Source organism: Anguilla anguilla, chromosome 9 (genome assembly GCF_013347855.1).
Source record: "Anguilla anguilla isolate fAngAng1 chromosome 9, fAngAng1.pri, whole genome shotgun sequence".
NCBI lineage: Eukaryota > Metazoa > Chordata > Actinopteri > Anguilliformes > Anguillidae > Anguilla > Anguilla anguilla.
The window spans coordinates 48,638,280-48,657,334 of record NC_049209.1 but is presented as its reverse complement, the minus strand read 5'-3'; the positions used below and the strand labels follow the sequence as shown (position 1 = coordinate 48,657,334).

The 19,055-nt window shown below is 44.0% G+C and overlaps 2 protein-coding genes across 3 annotated transcripts; both read left to right on the top strand.

Annotated features, from left to right (window-relative positions):
• The first annotated feature begins 1,267 nt into the window (after positions 1-1,267).
• ilvbl (ilvB (bacterial acetolactate synthase)-like) lies at positions 1,268-11,217 on the top strand. The gene is made up of 15 exons (XM_035434962.1): positions 1,268-1,910; positions 2,742-2,943; positions 3,413-3,540; positions 3,730-3,868; positions 4,482-4,593; positions 4,991-5,090; positions 5,604-5,701; positions 5,788-5,924; positions 6,273-6,407; positions 6,543-6,657; positions 7,050-7,219; positions 7,597-7,667; positions 8,106-8,177; positions 8,872-8,977; positions 9,103-11,217. The coding sequence occupies exons 1-15, from the start codon at positions 1,809-1,811 to the stop codon at positions 9,279-9,281; spliced, it is 1,866 nt and encodes a 621-aa protein (XP_035290853.1). The 5' UTR covers positions 1,268-1,808; the 3' UTR covers positions 9,282-11,217.
• A 298-nt stretch (positions 11,218-11,515) lies between these two features.
• Positions 11,516-19,040, top strand: ei24 (EI24 autophagy associated transmembrane protein). 2 transcript variants are annotated; one of them, XM_035431798.1, is made up of 11 exons: positions 11,516-11,627; positions 12,804-12,934; positions 14,047-14,192; positions 14,951-15,011; positions 15,360-15,426; positions 15,526-15,650; positions 16,068-16,187; positions 16,446-16,557; positions 16,852-16,963; positions 17,128-17,202; positions 17,367-19,040. In XM_035431798.1, the coding sequence occupies exons 2-11, from the start codon at positions 12,893-12,895 to the stop codon at positions 17,527-17,529; spliced, it is 1,023 nt and encodes a 340-aa protein (XP_035287689.1). In that variant the 5' UTR covers positions 11,516-11,627; positions 12,804-12,892; the 3' UTR covers positions 17,530-19,040. The 2 variants fall into 2 exon arrangements, with proteins under 2 accessions (XP_035287689.1, XP_035287690.1); XM_035431799.1 differs by lacking the exon at positions 11,516-11,627 and adding an exon at positions 12,025-12,188.
• Positions 19,041-19,055: the final 15 nt, after the last annotated feature.

Here is a 19,055-nt window from a genome sequence, read left to right as displayed (position 1 = left end):
CTGACGCTGCGTAGCCTATGGAAAGCTGAGGTTACCCTACATTATTCAAGAAACTGCCCTGATTTACTTTTGTAATTTTATATAGGCTGACGGTGCAATTTGGCGCTTAGGACCGCTAAATTAACGGACAAAAATAAACATCAAACACGACATTGATCTATTTTCAAGCCATTGAACGGACAATGATGTTGATTTACTGAACATAGCCTAATTTAAAATCAATATTTTATCCACAGAAAATATTGAGTCGATCTGCTTGGTCCAGCTGTATATACGAAATTATTGTGATTATGATTGTTGTTGTTGTTGTTGTAATTAATAATAACAATACGAATAATAATTATTATTATTATCATAATTGTTTTGTTATTATTATTATTAGCGTTGTTATATAATAATAAAAATAATAACATTATTATTATTATTATTATTATTATTGTTATGTGTTAAATGCAGTAGGCCTATCCAGTGTTAATGCTGTATAACGGTGATGAACAATCTCACCCTATTTACAAAAGCCGCTCTTCTCAACCTGTGACGTAGCCTAATTATTTACGTGCACCACCCCGAGGGTAGTCCTTTGTAAACTGCAAGTGTCCCTTGGAGTGTCTGACAGAGAGCAAAACGCCAAATGCATAGGCTACAAAGGCTACATTGAGTTTCTGCATGATGTAATTTTCTGTTTAAGTGTGTTGCAAACGTTTTCATTTCCCCTTTTAATTGAAATGTTTATTGTAGGCAAGTCTACTCGACAATGCGCATACATATGTACCTGGGTAACTTCAAAAGCTAATATAAGGGCTTTAAACGGTTTTACAGCCTACAAAGAGCAAGACAATGTAAGTTTCTCATAAAGGCCCATATTTCATTTAATTTAAATTATGCCCTATACCAATCCGCAAAGTAGGGAAATGCTACTACAATGGCCTATCTAAGTTTTACTTTAGTTTAATACACTGTGATGCTATTTTTGTCCGCTGAATTTTGAGGAAACTGAATATGTACTCAATATGACCTATTCCCTTCTAAAAATGTTCCATGATAATTATTCATATCTATTAAAACCATAAAGTTTGGTTGGCTGTGGGTGGGGTTATAGTGGCTACCTGTCCCTGCCGTATCCGCCTTTAGAATATTTCTGATACGCTGAACATGTTTGGTATACCATTGGCTGATGCCTCTGCTTGTCACGGAGAGTGCAACGCCTGTCGGAATTCACAAAGCCTCAGTAGATATTTTCCGCGTAACTACGAGTGTTATTTCTCTTTTTACGAAAACTGCGGGACATTCAGCGACAGCGACTGAGAACTCGTCGGTCATTTCTAGTTGAAATTGCTTGCTTTATCAGCAAGCTCGTGTGCAATTGTTAGCTACAAGCGTCGTAGTTATAGTTCTGTAACTGACTTAGATAGCTAGATAACTGTTTATTTTCTTAACTTGAAACCGTAGGGAATATTTAGCTGATGCCCTCAGATAATCTGCAACAAACTAAGTCGCTAGTTCGCTACGTTGTCAGCACTGCCTTCACGTCAATGAGCAGTGGGGGCTGGCTAACAAGCAAGCCGATTTTGTTTTTTTAGTGCTGGAAGTGGATACATTGTCTATCCGACTAGTTTACAAATGATCCACTCGTTCCATTGTGCTTTTCTATGCTTGAGTTTCCTTTGTCCAGCAACTGTGATATAGCTAGCTGCCAAGTTCTGTATTCATCAGGAAGAACTGGGCGCTGGGAGATGCAACAGTAACAATCGCATGTAACTAGTGAACTTTCCTTGAGTTTTTTTGTATAGATTTTATTTTGTCTAATAATGGACATCAGTACAGTTTTGGGAGGCATTCTTGGTTGTGTGCTGGGAGGGCTGGTGCTCGCTGCTTACAGACTTGGTGTTTTCTACCAGCTGATTCACAAGGTAAGATATCCCTAAAGTTGCTTAAGCCTTTTTATAGTTAAACTTACATGTTTTCCAACTTAAGTAAACCCGGCCAATATGACCAGCTGATACTACAGTTTCGGGAGAAGTGGAAAATATTTTATTTTTCTCAGCTGTTCGTGTGACAGTGCTACAAATGCATATTATAAAACGTCTACATTTTAGACGTTTTATAATATGCACTTGTACATTTTAAACGTAAAGACGATTTAAATGTACATTTTAACAAAAGGCCAGACTCAAGGTTGTTCAAAAAAGCTCACATGTATCAGTACATCAGGGTCTTATCGTATTGCAGGTCATAGGTAAAATTGCAGGTATCAGTGTTGCGCAACACAAAACCCTTTGACTGTTGGCTGCGCATCCTACAACATTAACTCAGCTTTACGGAGAGATCCCATTGATGACGGTTTATTCGTCTGTTGGTGTTGTCGTTCGTCACAATGAAAGCTCCACATGGGCGTGTCCAGTAAGTGCCCTTTTCTGGCAGAGAAGTGCTGGCAGACTACTGTGAGGCGCAGGGAGTGAGAATTTGTAAATCCTAGAGAAGGCATATTCACAGTGCCTTTCTGAAAAGTTGAACCAAGTTCCCGAAACAAAAAAACCCAGAAAAACGTCAGCCTTTTTTTGGAGGCGGCTGCAGGTGGCTGCAAGCTCTTGGTCCTTATTGAAGACATTTGAAAGAAGAAGCTAGTGTTCTGAGGGGGAAAAAAAATAAAAAGCTTAGAGGACACATAAGCACAGAAAAAAATCAGTTGGATTGCCTGCTACAGGTGATTTGTGGTTTGTGGTTTGTGTCGTCCTCCACAGACAGAGACCAAGAGCCCGCGTCATGGGGGGGAGAGCGTGGCGGAGGTCCTGCGGGCCCACGGGGTCAAGTTCGTCTTCACCCTGGTCGGGGGCCACATCTCGCCCATTCTGGTGGCGTGCGAGAAGCTGGGCATCCGGATCGTGGACACCCGGCACGAGGCCACCGCGGTCTTTGCGGCCGACGCAGTCGCCAGGCTCTCCGGTAAGGTTCACCCTGCGCGTCCGCGGACTTCGATTTTGGCCCCGCCATGTTTGATTCCGTCCAGCTCTCGGTTCATTCAGACTGTTACCTGTTATCTGTCTCCGGCGGTGTGACAGTTGAAAGCAAACTGAAGTTGTGTCCTAAGTTGAATGCGACGTTTGGTTGCTCAGTTCGACTTGTCATTTGGTTGACTGGAACCAAAGCCAGCAATCGTAGTGGTCTTTTTGGGCTGGGATTGAAAACAGGGGCTTTGTGTCTTGTTGTGCTACATTATAAGCACTTTGGATAGCCAAATACTATAATAAATTGCCTCAGTTTGACTTCATATTTGTACATCTGCATAATTACGACTAAAACCCTTCGGACTGTACCACTGTGGTATTTTACCAAACTGAAATCAGTGTTAATTTACTTGTGAGGTTTCTCAGTTGTTCTGACCATAGTGGACGTTTTTTTCCCACCATGCAAGGCACCATCGGCGTTGCCGCGGTCACCGCCGGTCCCGGTTTGACCAACACGGTGACGGCGGTGAAGAACGCGCAGATGGCCGAGTCGCCCTTGCTCCTGATTGGAGGAGCAGCAGCTACACTCCTACAGGTAGGGCTACACCTTTTCATTACCTGTGCACCGATTGGCTCGCTCGCTCAGCTTGACCAATCGCGGAACAGAGCTGGTTTTTGTTCGCTTTCTGGACCGTGCTGAGTGTGTAAAACTGTTTGGGAACCCCCTGGAGTGGATTTTTGGCCTGCTCTCTGTAACTCTGTTCTCGGCGGTTTTGGCGCACAGGGCCGGGGGGCCCTGCAGGACATTGACCAGATGTCCCTCTTCAAGCCGCTCTGCAAGTTCTGCGCGTCCGTGCGGACCGTCCGCGAGATCGGGCCGGTGGTGAGGAAGGCCATCGCCGCCGCCCAGTCAGGCACGCCAGGTACAGCGCACCTGTAACCAGATGCCCTGCTCATGAAGGGCTGTGATGTCACACCTGAAAGTAGAAGATCAGGTTTGGGGTGTCATATGGAGGGGGGGGGGGGTTAGAATGATTCCAAGAGCCCTGACTAACAGGGGCCCTCAAAACAATTGTGTTGTCATTATTCAGGGATTGGGTGGTGGGTCCCAATGTGAGATCTTTTTTTGGGCCGCAAAATCCTTGGCAACACCCCTGGATCAGGTCGTTCACAGTGCTTCTGTGCAAAAGAAACACTATCGTTAACATTGGCAAGTGAATCAATTGACAATCTTTATTTAACAGAATTTTACAGCAGTATACTGCTGTGACTGTATAGGAATAATGGCCTCACACATGCAAATAATGCAATCAAGTTAAGCGGTAATACTGCTAATTTAAAATATAGATGGTAATAATACAAATTTAAAAAATAAAATCCACTACCCCATTCCCCAGTGGTTGTAATTGGATTATGCTCATATATGCACATTAATGGGATTATAGTTGTCATAGTATATTTGTAGATACGGTATCATGGATGTGCAGTCTGTAAATAACTGAGCAGAATCTCCTCTTGCTTTTGTATTTTCCTCAGGTCCTGTGTTTGTGGAATTCCCTATCGACACTCTCTACCCCTTCCACCTGGTGGAGAAAGAATTCGCTGTCAAAAACCCCCCCAAAGGATTAATGGGGAAAGTTGTTGCCTGGTAAAGAAAATATGCCATACAGTTTACATTTTCCTGAACTTACTGGAATGAAACGTGTTATTGTTATGCTGATTTGATTCAGTGCACTGGGATTTAATGACAGCACATACAGGAAAGATGTCACAGACGTTGTTTTTGGAAAGGCTCTCCTGCTTGAATGAATACCTGACCAAGACACCAGCAATATAACGTTTCTTTTTTTTTAACGTCCAGTCCGGTGCAGGTTTAACCTGTGAGATGGCTCGCCTTATTTAAGAAAGTTATTTTGGCTAAACTCTATTGTTCCTTCACTTGGAAGTGTGGAAGGAGAGCTGTGGCGTGCTGAAATACTGGTTCTGTCACCTGAATCCTTAATGCTGAGGTGATGCTCATTAAGACATTTTTTTTCCTTGTGCAGGTACCTACACAATCACCTGAAGAACCTGTTCGCTGGGGCTTGGGAGGCCAGAGCCGTCTCCCCGCTGCCTGTGCACATACCTATGGCTACAGACTCACAGGTGACATCACTGTACCTGCCTCGTTCGGTACCACTGCCGTGTGTTGGGTAATATAACACATGCATTACCAGGTCAAGTAGAGCCCAGAAGGCTTTGAAACTCTTCTTCAAACATGTCAGTGAGGTTTATTGTTACAGAGAAGCTCTTAATGATTAATGTCACCATGCAATCACTTTTTATACTGCATTTAATATGTTCATTAAGCTGCAAGATAAAGATACTATACTTACGTTCTTCAAGTTTATAAATGGGAAACATATACATTTTCCTGTTTATAAGTTTGGCCTGATTAAAGAAGGAAGGATCAGGTTATGGAAGTAAGTTTTTGGAGCCAGCCTGTACCTAGGTATAGTCCTTCATCAGCAGAGATGGTATTTTCCATATAGTTTCCATAGGCTTTCAGAAGGACTAAGAAACGAGACTTTGTAAGAAACGCATTTTCATTAATTGCTAGCAAACTTTTCATAGTAGTAAACTGGTATTTTTGGGTCTTTGTTTCTGGTCTTTCTCCAGATACAACAATGTGTGGAGCTGGTGAGCAGAGCCAAGAAGCCTGTCATTCTCCTGGGTAGCCAGGCAACGCTACCCCCGACCCCCGTGGATGAAATCAGGTGGAGAATCCGCTCGTGTAAGCGATAACAGAGGCTCTGTGGTGATCGCGCGTGACGTTATTTCAGTTTCTGAACGATCGTTGCAGGAAGGCTTTGGAGTCGCTGGGCATCCCGTGTTTCCTCGGCGGCATGGCCAGGGGCATGCTGGGACGGGACAGCCCCCTGCACATCCGGCAGAACCGACGGGACGCCCTGAAGGAGGCGGACCTTGTGCTGCTGGCCGGTGAGTGACAGGTCTCTCAACAGACACGATACGGGCTTTCAGTTCCAATAATGAGAATCTGAGCTGTGTTGCTCTGTTCTGCATATATCATTACTAGTTGTGTAGATTTGTTTTTAAATGCTAATTGAGTCTTTGCTTTTTGTCTGAACTCAGCAATCATCTGCAGAGTATCCATGATCTGTTAGGTCAGGGGCTCCCTGCACGCACGCATTAGCCAGTATGGAGTAGTAGGTCCTGCACCTCTGTTAAAATCCCCTGCACACCTGCATTAGCCAGTAGGGGCCAGCAGGTCCTGCTCTCCTGTTAAGTCACGCCTGGCGCTCACCCTTATTGGCCGCGGCTCCGCAGGCACGGTGTGCGACTTCCGGCTGAGCTACGGCCGGGTGCTGAGCCGCCGCAGCAAGATCATCGCCGTCAACCGCGACGCGGGCCAGCTGACCAAGAACTCGGACATGTTCTGGAAGCCCACTGTCGCCATCCAGGGTACGCTGGTGCTCGAGCACGAGTTTTACGGCTTTTATTAACTCTTCTGCGTCATACCTGGCGGGGTTTAGCTGCTGTGTAACCGCCCCCCTCTTGTCGCCCCTCCGTGTCTCCTTCCGCACGTGTCCCTTCCAGGGGACGCCGGGTCCTTCCTGTTGAGCCTCTCCCGGGGCCTGAAGGGCCACCGCTGCCCCGAGGACTGGCCCCGGAGCCTGAAAGACGGAGACCGGACCAAAGAGAACTCAAACAGGTACGGAACTTTGATCAACCAATGGAGTCCGACGCACTTCGTGATGGAAAAATGGAACATTCTCTGTCAGCTGGCCCCAAAGGTCCGCCTATATCTCTGTATGACTATGGAATGGTGTCACGCGTCTATTGTTCTTTCATTGGACGACACTAGTGTATGCTTGACCATCAAATTTATCTCTATGGTGCCATCGAATGGTTGTCAGCCATTTTCTAGATAGTGATTAACAACACTATGTCTTCTTCTGTGGTGTGCCCTCTAATATCTGTGGAGAATTGTAGTTATAAAGAGATAAAGAGATTATAGAGAGATTTATTGCAAAAGCCATATGCATAATGGCTTCACGCTCCATATGCTGTCTGTGTAACTGTGGGCTTCTTTGGCATTCGCAGAGAGAAAGCCGCAGAGAAGACGGAGCGACACCTGAACCCGCTGCAGGTGCTGCACCGCGCGGACGCCCTGATGGCGGAGGACAGCATCATCGTGGCGGACGGGGGGGACTTCGTTGGCAGCGCCGCGTACATCATGAGGCCCCGCGGGCCCCTTCGCTGGCTGGATCCAGGTTAGGCCCCGCCTCCCCCTCTGGAGCTCCGCCTTCCCAACCCGGAGCTCATATACACACGCTCCACAAATAAACATTTTTAGAAGCAGGGCTGGGGTGGCACGGTGGTGCAGTGGATGATGCCTCACAACAAGAAGGTCCGGGTTATAGTGTGTGGCATTTGGAGTTTCAAATGTCTCTTTGAGTTTTACATGTTCAATGAATTGAAAAGTTGAATTGATTCATTGCTTTTATTCTGAGTTTAAATGAAATGCATCCAAACTGCAAAAATGACAGAGCATTCTTATGTCCATTAACTAATTTTGGAACCCTGTCATTCTAAGCTCTCGGTTTACCCTAAATTTACTCAGTTAAACTGTTTCTCTTCATCCCGTAAGGTGCCTTTGGGACTCTGGGTGTTGGAGGAGGGTTTGCCCTCGGGGCAAAACTCTGCCGTCCTGACTCAGAGGTATGGTTAAAATGGGGTTTCCTGGGCAAAGCCGTCATCGCATTACAAACTGTAATGATAGCGACAGTGCCAAAAGCTTAAATGAGAAAATTGCTCGCTCCTGTGCATGAATACCAAATATATAAATTATAGTTCAGAAATTTCAGGGATTTTATTATTTTTTATACCTTCCAACAATGACATTGACAAATAAGTGTTGCACAAGGTCCTGATTCACAGCTGTGTTGAAAAGAATTTGTTCTCTCATATAAAATGCTTCCAAGCAAATGTTGTAATGCACATAGTTGTTGTTATTGTTGGAAGTTGCCAGGTTTGAAATCTTTTGAAATGTATTTTAAAATGTAACGTTGTGTGCTGCCTACCTTTCATTTACACATTTCCGATTGTCGGGTGGGTTGGATGTGAGGGGTGATGTTTTCTGGGTGCGTTTTATTTTAGGTGTGGATCGTCTACGGAGACGGGTCACTGGGCTACAGCGTCGCTGAGTTTGACACCTTCACGCGGCACAAGGTAGCGTTAGCGCTGTTGCTCCGCAGTGACTGAAGAGCTACGTCATATCACCCACCTCAGGGGTGGGAAATTCTGGTCCTGGAGGGCCGGGTGTGTGTGCAGATTTTTGTTTCCATCAATTACCCCCGCTAAATGTGCTAATTGGGCTGTACACACGAACACTGGTTCACTGGTAGATTAGATCACAGTAAAACGTTCCATGTAGGGATGCAAGAGCAGTCTTCAGCTGTCGTTCTTGCACTTATCAAGAAACGTAGCTAAAATGTCATATGCCATGAATGTTTGGGCTAATTAAGTAATTAAGGCTAAAAGTTCACATGAAAACCAAAAATGGATACGGAACCTGTTTGCCCACCTCTGCCCTACCAAATTCATTGGCGTTCACCTTTCCCCTTCATCCGCTCCAGCTGTGCCAGGCCGGGTTTTCCTTGTTACCCGGCACTTTGCTGAGAGCTCGGCTTGCCAGGTCCCTGGGGTCTGAACCGTTTGGGATTTTACGGTGGAGGCAAAAAACCAACATATGCTACGGCTCTCCAAAGACAAGCGTGTGCACCGCTGAATTAATTGAATCAGTCCGTGATTTGCGTTATGGAAAAAGATGAAGGTCTGGTTCTCAAAGGGTCAGAAAATGGCAGGCTTTGACAGAGAGAATCCACGGGAAGTGTTTCTCTCATTTCTCTCGTTTGTCTGGCAGACCCCCGTGATTGCGCTGGTGGGGAACGACGCCTGCTGGAGCCAGATCTCCAGGGAGCAGGTCCCCATTCTGGGGAGCAATGTGGCCTGTGGGCTGGCCTTCACAGGTAGGTCCCTCCCTCTCATCCGGAACTTTCCAACCAGACGCCTGTCTGATTAGCTTCAGAAACGCGTTCCTTTTTTTAAAAAAGCAACAGAAATTTAGACGATCTTTTCCCTCCGGTTTCTCTAGATTACCACGTTGTGGCCGACGGCTACGGGGGCAAGGGCCACCTGATTGGGCGCGAGGACGAGGGCCGGCTGGACGACATCATCCGCCAGGCCCAGCGGGAGAGCCGCGAAGGCACGGCGACGTTGCTCAACGTCCTCATCGGCAAAACCAACTTCAGAGACGGCTCCATCTCGGTGTAGGGGCGCCGGGGTCCTCCCTGCTAGCATCCGAGCGCCGCCGCGGCTAACACTTCCCGCCTAGAAATCCAAAGCATAGGATCTGCTGAGACGCACGGCGGATACCGTAGAGCGCTTCGCTTTCCGACATTCCCCTAGATGCACCGCTCTTACCAAGCGAAAGTAGGAAGTGGAGAGAGAGGCGTTTTGCCTGAAAAAATCTCACCCATACAGGCCTATGTCGGCCTCCAAAAAAAACTGGTTTTGAAACCTTCTTTTTGGTATATATCCCTGGTTTTTAATCTGTGTTGATGATGATTGGGCTTCCATGTAATTTATACTGATTTGAGTCATGTGTATTCTGAAATTGTGACTGGTTTTCACAAATTCCTCTCCAGTGTAATTTAATTTAATCACATTATTTCAGGCAGACACATTGTTCAATATGAGTCGGTACTATGTGTGAGAGAGGTCGGTGACTGACTGCAAAAGCTATTTGAATTTTGCCAAGTATATCATGTGGAGCATTATAATGGAGAACAGGATTTATGAATCCGAGGCTTGCACTGATGGATGATTATGATGCTTTCACATGTCGTTAATTAGAAATAACACAAGCCTCGATCTGGAGAAAGTCATTATCTAAATGTTGCGCATTGAAAATGATTAACTGAGCTTGCTAATCTTAAAGGGGCAGTTTACCCAAAAATCTAAATTATGCTAGATTTCCCCTTACCCATGGTTTTATCTATAGACCACTTGAGTTCACTTTATGAAGAATATGAACATTCATATTAATTAATGATGAATTAATAGGGAACAGATTTGAAAAATAACTACTGATAGCATGTTCAAAAGCAGTTGAGCTGCTAATGAATATAACAGGTTTGGTTATTTGACATGAGATGATGCCGTGTGTTTGGTTTAAAAATAGTGTGCCTCTAACTGTTGAATGTAACACTCAACCAACGTATAAAATGTATGCATATTCATAATTTTTAATCTTACTATGGCTGTACACAGAAGAGATTGTGGCATGAAGTGAATCACTGCCTGAGTTTAAACTTGCACTGTTGGGCTATTGGTTTGCATCTTTATTCATATTTGTATTTCCTTATGGAAAATACAAGCACCTGAAATCCCATTTTGTGTTATTGTAATCAGGAAATAAGGCCTTCTGATTTTATTGCCTATTTATGGTAATAAACAGCTCTAATACTACGTTTACAGTGCCCTCAAAAAGTATGCTAATGGTAGAATTAAATTTATTTTTGCTGTATTCTTAAAGCATTTGGCCTTGAGGTTAAAAGATGAATATGAGACAATAGTACAGACATTCAGCTTTTATTTCATGGTCTTTGTGTGTTTTTCCATTTTAATGAAACAGCTGTTTTTGTTAGGAGTCCCCTACAAATCAAAATGCCTTAAGTATATATTTTTTTAAAAACAGCTGACTTTGTAAAATGTGAAAATGTGCACACACATAAATACCATGAAATATAAGCTGAATCTGTTCTTTTGTCTCATATTCATCTTTTAACCTCAAATCCAAATGGCTTAAGTATATAGCGAAAATAACTATTTTAACTCTGCCGTTCCCATAGTTTTGGAGGACACTATTTGCCTGACCACACTATTTTGAATAATTTCAAGGGAAGATGGTGGTACAAACCCAAAGTAGCAATATCACCAGTGATTTTATTTGATTTTGTTTTATTTGTGTGAATAAGATCTTGGATATTTGGGGACATTTGGTTGTAACCAAACAAAAAGAAAATCAGTGTTCATTTTTGAGCATATGTATGTGTGTGTGTGTGTGTGTTTCAAGGGAACCAAGGGAATAAATAAATAATGATTTTAGAAAGAGATATACAGTTTGGAGTTGTGCTGTTATGCTGATTGGTTGCTGAGATTAAATGGACTTTCAAATAAACTGGAAAAAAAATAGTTGAATTGTTAATGTGTTCAGATGTTCTGTTCATTTCATTTTCTCACGTGCTGATCGAAGAGAAGATTGTGATAAGGCCATATATCGTCAAATGAACAATGTAGCATTCGTTTTGCTGCACAAGTTGAAACAGAGGCGGACTATAAACCACTATATAGCCTATGCATAATCGAACACAGAAAGATTCTGCGTTGTGCATGAACAAGCCAAACGATTTTAAGATGTCAAAACGTTTTTCTGACCTGGTGAATTTTGTTTTCGCCAATGACTACATATCCTATAATCCCGTTTGGGAGCTGGAACATGCGCAGTGCGTTACTGTACTGTACAGGGCCCGAGCGTGCGGGACTTGTCAATGAGAATAAAGACTGAATCGAGAAGCCAAACAAGGTGAACAGAGTACCAAGAAGAAGCTGTATGAGGTAAGAGGAGGTGAACAGAGATACTCGAATTGTGTCCTAACTGATGTCATTCTCATACTGGTTATCCGAGCTCGAATTTGGCTCGATAACTAACGTTCGATATAATAGCGAACACCGCACTCTGAAGTACAGATAGGTGGGGTGGTTAGCTAACGCTAACAAGCCCAATTATTACAAGTGCAGTATGCTAGCCAGCCAGCGGTAATATGTGGCAAGCTCATGCAACTAGGTGGCTGCCTGTCTAAGTATATCTACATGAGCTAGTTAATCTGATAAAACACAAAGATCATTTGTTAACCTATTAGCTAGCAATTTATATAGATATACTATCCAACTTGCGTCGTTAGCTAGGTAGCAAAGGTTTCAAAAGGCTAGCTAGTTGAATGCTACTGGTGATACAACATTACTGTATGCGTAGGTTAGCTTGGTAATTACTTATACCTAATTATGACGATTTACCTTGTTAACACCATTACTGTTCGCCTAGCGATGTTATGTACGTGAAGTCTGCAGAAGGTAACGACTATGTTGCTGAAGAAACTGTTTGGAGATTTTAAAACTGTAAGCTCGATATTTGTGTGGGTCACGTTTACAAAATTCCAGTTTCATAACATAAAGAAAATGCTCCTGTGATGTTGCAGTATCCAGGCTTATGCCATCAACTTAGTGGCGTCAATATTCCAAGAGTCGCGTTTTGCCCGTTTTTGTAAAACAATTTTGAGTTTAAATCTGTCGTTCTCTGGGAAGATGCTTTAGAATAGTTTATTAAACGAATTACCTACCTGCAATAAACGGACAGACGTTAGCTAGTGTATAAAACGTAAATGCCACTTGAAATATTGCTACAGTTGGTTGATTTGGGTCATTCCATGCTTCGGGACACTCAGTCAGTAAAGAAAAATGTACCCTGCTGGGGTTGGGGCCTCCTTGCTTTGGGAAGTGGAAGATTACTGATTTTTTTGGAATTGGTTTCTTCTTCCCCCAAAGTCAACTAAAATGTTGCCGTGATTATCGTGTTTTGTGTTTTACTGTAATTTTGGTTGATCTATGATGCTGATCTATGTCATTTTTCCCTCCAGTTCTGCTTGGGATATGTAAGTCCACAGTGAAGTGCTGTATAGCAGGTTTCCCTGGGTCATGCTGTAATCCCACCTTCGCATTTGTTTTCTTCTGCAGATTGTTAGGTTCTCCTCTCGCCGCCATGAGTTCCCAGGTCCCCAACCCCTCTTCCTTCTGTGGTTGATGACATCACAGATGACCAGGAAATGGCAGACAGTGTCAGGACCTTCATCCACTATGTTGCAACAGTCAGTACTCTTTCCTTCCCCAGAAACTCAATTAAGCCCACGGGCAACTAAAGTTACTGAAGTCTCTACCACTCTTTTTCCATCTGTGAATATTTTTTGGATGACTACTATAGATGCTTATGTAAGAAATCTCTGGGAAAGATCAGGGCATTAATGGATTAAGAAAGCACATTGTACCAGGCTTGTACGAACGTCCAAACAAGTATATACTTAAGAATGACGTTAAACCGGTGATGCATTCTTACAGAGTGCACTCACAGTGGCCCAGAGTGACTTTCAGCAATGTTGTGTGTTGTCAACCTTTTGTGAGCTGTCTGGCCAGCGTGAGCTATCTGGATGTCAGAAAAGCCATGTAAATTTCCTGAAACGTGGATTGTGCAATACAAACGCAGTTACATTCTGTGCCTTTAAAGCATCCCGTGACAGGTTTTGACAAGTGTCTTTTCTAGGCAGGAATCACTGAATGCAAGTAATTCAACCACATACATGCACTTATTCTTGGAATTGTCCAAAATTAGGCCTTATGGATTTGGGCACAGATTAGTGTTACGTGACCAGGGAAGTGACCTGTTCTCTCTCTTTAAAAAAAAAAAAAAACCTCTTGTCTGACGTATTAGCTGTCAACAAGAAGAGTTTGTCTGAGTTGTGAGCGGAGCCAGTGCTGCATTGAGAGAGCCAGCCGCCCACCCAACTCCTGATCTGCTGGCGTTATCACAGAGTTCACCACCGATGCTTGATTGCACAGCTGTTTGTGCTCTCTGGCTCTTCTTACCTTTGGCCTTTTGCCTTCAGCGTTATCTCTCCACGTTCCCGCACGGCAGGGTGGCTGTTAAGGTGTACCCACTGAGCAGACCTAAGGATATGCTTTTGTTGTGTATTTGAAATATTTTTTTCATTTATATATATTTGTATTTATTTGCATGACGTGTATGCCTGTGGAGTCATAGCTGCTTCAAATTCAGGTGTCTTTCTTTGTTGTTTGTAGAACTGAACGATGTGCTTTTGAAAGGCATTTCGGGTATACGTCTCTTGTAGGACTCTAGAAGGAGATAAAATGTGGCAGACCTAAAGTTATGCACCCTCCTGTATGTGTTTGGGCTTTTTCCCCACAGGGGATCAAGGACTCTATTTTGGGGATCGGCACGATCTCCAAGCTGGACTCCCGCATCCAGCAGAAGAGGGAGGAGCAGAGGAGGAGACGGTCCACGGGAGCGCTCGCGCTCAGACGTGCGCAGAGCGAGGAGTGCAAGCAGGAGAGGTAGGGGGCGCTGGCGAGCCGAACGCGCCATTGACGGACTGACGCCCGGAGAGCCGCGTGCCTGTTAACTGTCCTCACCGGCAGAGCTAATCCCTAATCTGTGACGGTCACTGTGCATCGATACATCGCTTTGGATTTAGGCATTTAGCAGACTTATCCAGAGTGACATGGAGCTGGAAATGCAGATGCTGCAGAGCTGACTAGCTTATCTCCCCTTGATTAATATACAGACAAGGTAAAATAATAGTAATAATTCAGAACCCGAACACTGTCCTGATTCAGAACCCAAACGGCTAGTGCTCCAACATCTAGTGTAAAGTCTTCTCAGAAGAGTGGAGGTTGTTTTAGCAATTATTATGCCCATAATTCTGGATGAGATTTTGGATGTCAGGTGTCCACATGGCCATATTGTGCATTATACAGGACCTTGCTTGTCCAAGGCAGTGCTTCTTGGCATGAAGCGCTTCGGTGTAGATAGATGGGCCTGAGCTGACATTCGGTAAATTTAGTGCAACGAAGATCAATATAATAAAATGTAATCAGGAAAATTGCATTCAGATTTTTGCCAGTCAGAATGCTGTAAAAGATAAATAATGGCGGAACGCAAGCGTAGAAGTGACTGATGGTAGTCAGCTGACTGTGGGAGCTGTAGACGTTGCCAGCGAGCGCAACGTCTGAGTGCCTGCTGTAAATGAACTTAGACGAAAATGCAGGGTACTCCTGACTCAGACTTTGTGTCTTCATCTTTTTCCTTCCAGCGAGCCCAAGTTAATCAGCCGGATCTTCCAGTGCTGCGCGTGGAATGGTGGGGTGTTCTGGGTAAGGATCTCTCTGTTTAAGCCGCTAAATTTTAACTGATCTGAAGATGGGAGAACAAAAAAAAAGAGATGACTGAATTAAATAAATGAATGAATGAATTAAAAATGGTGTAATGGCCTGTTGAAAGCTGAAATATGACCACAACACATTGACGAGTCATTAAAATCTTTTTGGTAATATAATTGCATGTTAATAAAAGCATTTTAATCTTTAACAAAGAGGTTTCCTGGATTTTTTTTTTAAAGAGCATTGCTTCAGAAATGTGTCCTAAGATTCACACGCATTGTGCTTTTGTTCTTCATAAATGTGGTGTTTCATTAAAAATATATATTTTTTTTTACCCTACAGCTGAGTTTGTTTCTTTTCTATCGGGTCTTTATACCACTGCTTCAGGCCCTTACAGCGCGAATCATAGGTAAGTATCGCTAACTTGTGGGGCAAGTTCTTACAGTGGCCTTGCTTTAGGACTGAGGCCTGCAGTTGACTGCCGCTCATGAGAGCTCTCTCGTGTCAGGTGACCCCTCTCTCCATGGCGACGTGTGGACCTGGCTGGAGTTCTTCCTGACCTCGGTGTTCGGCGCCCTCTGGGTGCTGCCCCTCTTTGTGCTGAGCAAGATCGTCAATGCCATTTGGTTTCAGGTGAGGCTCTGACCTCAGCACTTCCAGAGTGCGCGCGTGTGAGGGAGGGTGTGTTTCTGTTTGAATAAAAAAACGCTTAGTGTTGCCAACTGTCAGATAAGAAATGGTCATAAAGTAGACCATGTGACCTTGTTTAAACAACTGGGTGCCAGTTCTCCCTTGACCCCATTCATTAGAATCCTCCCCTATGAATTTGACACTACGATTTTTAGAATGCATGCACCACGAGGGATGTGAGTACGCTTGCTGATATATAAGTCGGTTTTTTTGAAAGATTATGTGTTGTATTTTAATGGCTTATCGTCAGTTCTGAGGGTAGTAAGGTCCTGCGTGAACGTGTGTGCGTGTGCTTGTGTGTGTGTGTGTGTGTGTGTGTGTGTGTGTGTGTGTGTGTGTGTGTGTGTGTGGCTGCCGCAGGACATCGCTGACCTGGCGTTTGAGGTGTCCGGTCGAAAGGCCCAACCCTTCCCCAGCGTCAGTAAGATCATCGCGGACATGCTGTTCAACCTCCTGCTACAGGCCCTCTTTCTTATACAGGTATCTCACCTCAGCTGGGAACGATATCTATCTATCTATCTATCTCTATCTCTATCACTGTCTCTATTTATATATCTCTATCTATGTATCTGTCGATCTGTCTATTTTATGCACAAGCACAAACACACACAAGACTAGGAATATATTTCAACTGACAATTTATTTTTTCAGGTCAATTCCAGGAAATGTTTACGTTTAACTTGTCACGATAGCTGTCGCCATTTAATTAAGTTGATGTTATTATTTAAATTTCTTTAGGGCATGATTGTCAGCCTGTTCCCCATCGATGCCATTGGTCAGATGGTCAGCCTTCTCCACATGTCTCTGCTCTATTCGCTGTACTGCTTCGAGTATCGCTGGTTCAACCACGGTGAGTGTACATGTTTCCTGTACATGTGTCTTCCCTGAAGAGCGAGCTGCTCCTCTTCCATAGGCTGTTAAAATGGATATGACCCTGCATGGCTTTGATGCTGCAGTAAAGTTCTGAAAGGTGCTTAACCTGGTACTGTTTACAGCTTATGATTGCAATGTGTGGTGTTTGTTTTTAGAATACTAGCCTCCTGGTTTCTCTACTTTGAGCTGACAGTACCCTACCCTGCTGTACTTTTAAGACAGAGGTCTTACCCTGCTAAGTTTTTAGCCGTTCTCGTTCCCCCCCCCATAGGCATTGAGATGCACCAGCGGCTGTCCAAGATCGAGAGGAACTGGCCGTACTACTTCGGCTTTGGTTTACCCATGGCTCTGCTGACGGCCTTGCCTTCCTCCTACATCGTCAGGTACAGGTGTAACCGTACCTGCTCGGAAGAAATGTTGGTCCCAAAACCATCGTTTACCTGTATCAGAGGGACAGGTTATCTCTTGACCTGTCGAGACTTGTGAATTGACTTGTCAACATCTCTTTCTCTCTCTCTCTCATTCACTCTCTCTCTCTCTCCTTCAGTGGATGCCTGTTCTCCATCTTGTTCCCACTGTTCATCATCAGTGCCAACGAGGCCAAGACTCCAGCTAAACTTTAGTGAGTTCTGCTTTTGGTTTCCCCATCAAATAACACGTCAAACTTACGGTATCTCGAGACTCTTCCTCCTCTGTGCGAAATGTAGCGTAATGTGCGTCTGTAAGCGTCTTCGCCCCCCTCTCACCTCCGCTCGTCCTCTTCCTCACTCCTCTTCCTCTCTGCAGCCACTTCCAGCTGCGCCTCTTCTCCCTGGTGGTGCTGATCAGCAACAAGCTTTTCCACAAAACCATGCACCTGCAGTCCTCCATGATGGCCTCGCCCTCCTCAGAAAGACTGTCCAGCCCCCAGGCCTCCCCGGCCCGCCAGCGCCCCCTGCCTCCTCGTTGAGGCTATGCGGGCAGCGCCGAAATGTGCCGGAAACAGGGGCGGCCCCACAGGAAGGAGCACTCAAACTCTCGCACCCTGAACTCATCAGACAAGGATGGATTTACACTTTTGTATTTATTTTATTTTATTGTTCTTTTTTTTTTTTTTGTGAGTCGGCGGGAGTGTTAATGAAGTGTTTCCTTTTGTGCTCCGTAGTCTGTTTCAATACCTGTAATGCAAAGCGAAGAGACGTGTTTCATGTGAATTATGTTTGTATGTGACTCAGTTATGCATGGGATAGTATTGCTCTGTGCCTCAGACACGTACTGACATACAAACCTTTTTTTTTCTCACCTCAAACACAGCACGTGCCATTTGTCTGAAGAAATGTCACCTCACTGACACAGAAATGCTTCAATTTCCCTTGATCTTTTTTTGCTACAAAAAATCCCATTTCTTGTTTTTATCTTTTTTTTTTGGTCAGCCTCCCAAGTTAATTCTTTATAAAAGGTTAGCGCTTGAGACCATATATGATATGATGAAGAAATCAATATTGTTGTCATCTCCCCCCCCCTCCCCCCTAAAAAGACTAATTGAACCCAGGAAACATTAAGGCATTTATTTATGTTAGTGTGTTCTCCGGACAGCCGTGGGTTTTGTTGTTAAGTCAGCAAAGAGGCACAGACTGAAATCCGAGCTATATATCAAAGCTTGCTGCAAGTGTGAGGCAGGTCCTCATTCTCCTGTCGAGGGACAGGCTTGCGTGCAGGAGCACAGCACCCGGTGTCTTTTTGTAGTTTGATTTATTTTTATTTTATTTTTATTTTTTTTCCGTGATGAAAAATGTTTTTTCTCTTCTTTTCTCTTTTAAATCAAAGAAGCTGCTGCTACACGTTTTAACGGCCTTTTCTTTTCAGCGACGTCCCAGTAAATTCGGGGATCTGCGTAACCGGATTTAGCGGCCTGTTCTGGAGGAAGGCTAAAAGGGAGTTTTTTTTTAAATTTTTTAAATGGCTTTATGAGAAGAATCTCATTTTAGTGTTCGGAACATTGTGTTTCTATAATAAAAAAAATGGATAAGCATAAAAATAAAAATGCTAGAATCCTGGACAAAGATCTTAGGCTGTTCTGCGGTAGTGAATAAAAAATAATTATCCGGACGTGTGTGTATGTTGATCCTTCAGTTTGGGACATTTGGTCCCGGGTCGTCGGGTAGAAGTTGCTGGTGGCAAGCCAGTTATCTTTCAGCATTTAAACAGATAAATGAAGATTTATGACTCTACTGTTGGCTGAAAGGGGATGCTGCCAAACTGCCTGAACAATTCAATTTTCTGTGTCCTGGTCCTGAAGCAAGTTCTGAAGTGTAAAAGTGTGTGTTTTCTATACTATACTCCACAAGCCCTTACACAATCGCGGTGTTGATTTTCTCCCCTCCATCGCCTGAAACACCTGCACAAATTAGAAGCAGGCTTGAAACACATCTGGAAAATTTCAAATTCAGATTTCCCTGTGAAAAGTAGCAGTAGTATTTAGTTTTGTGCCAAAAA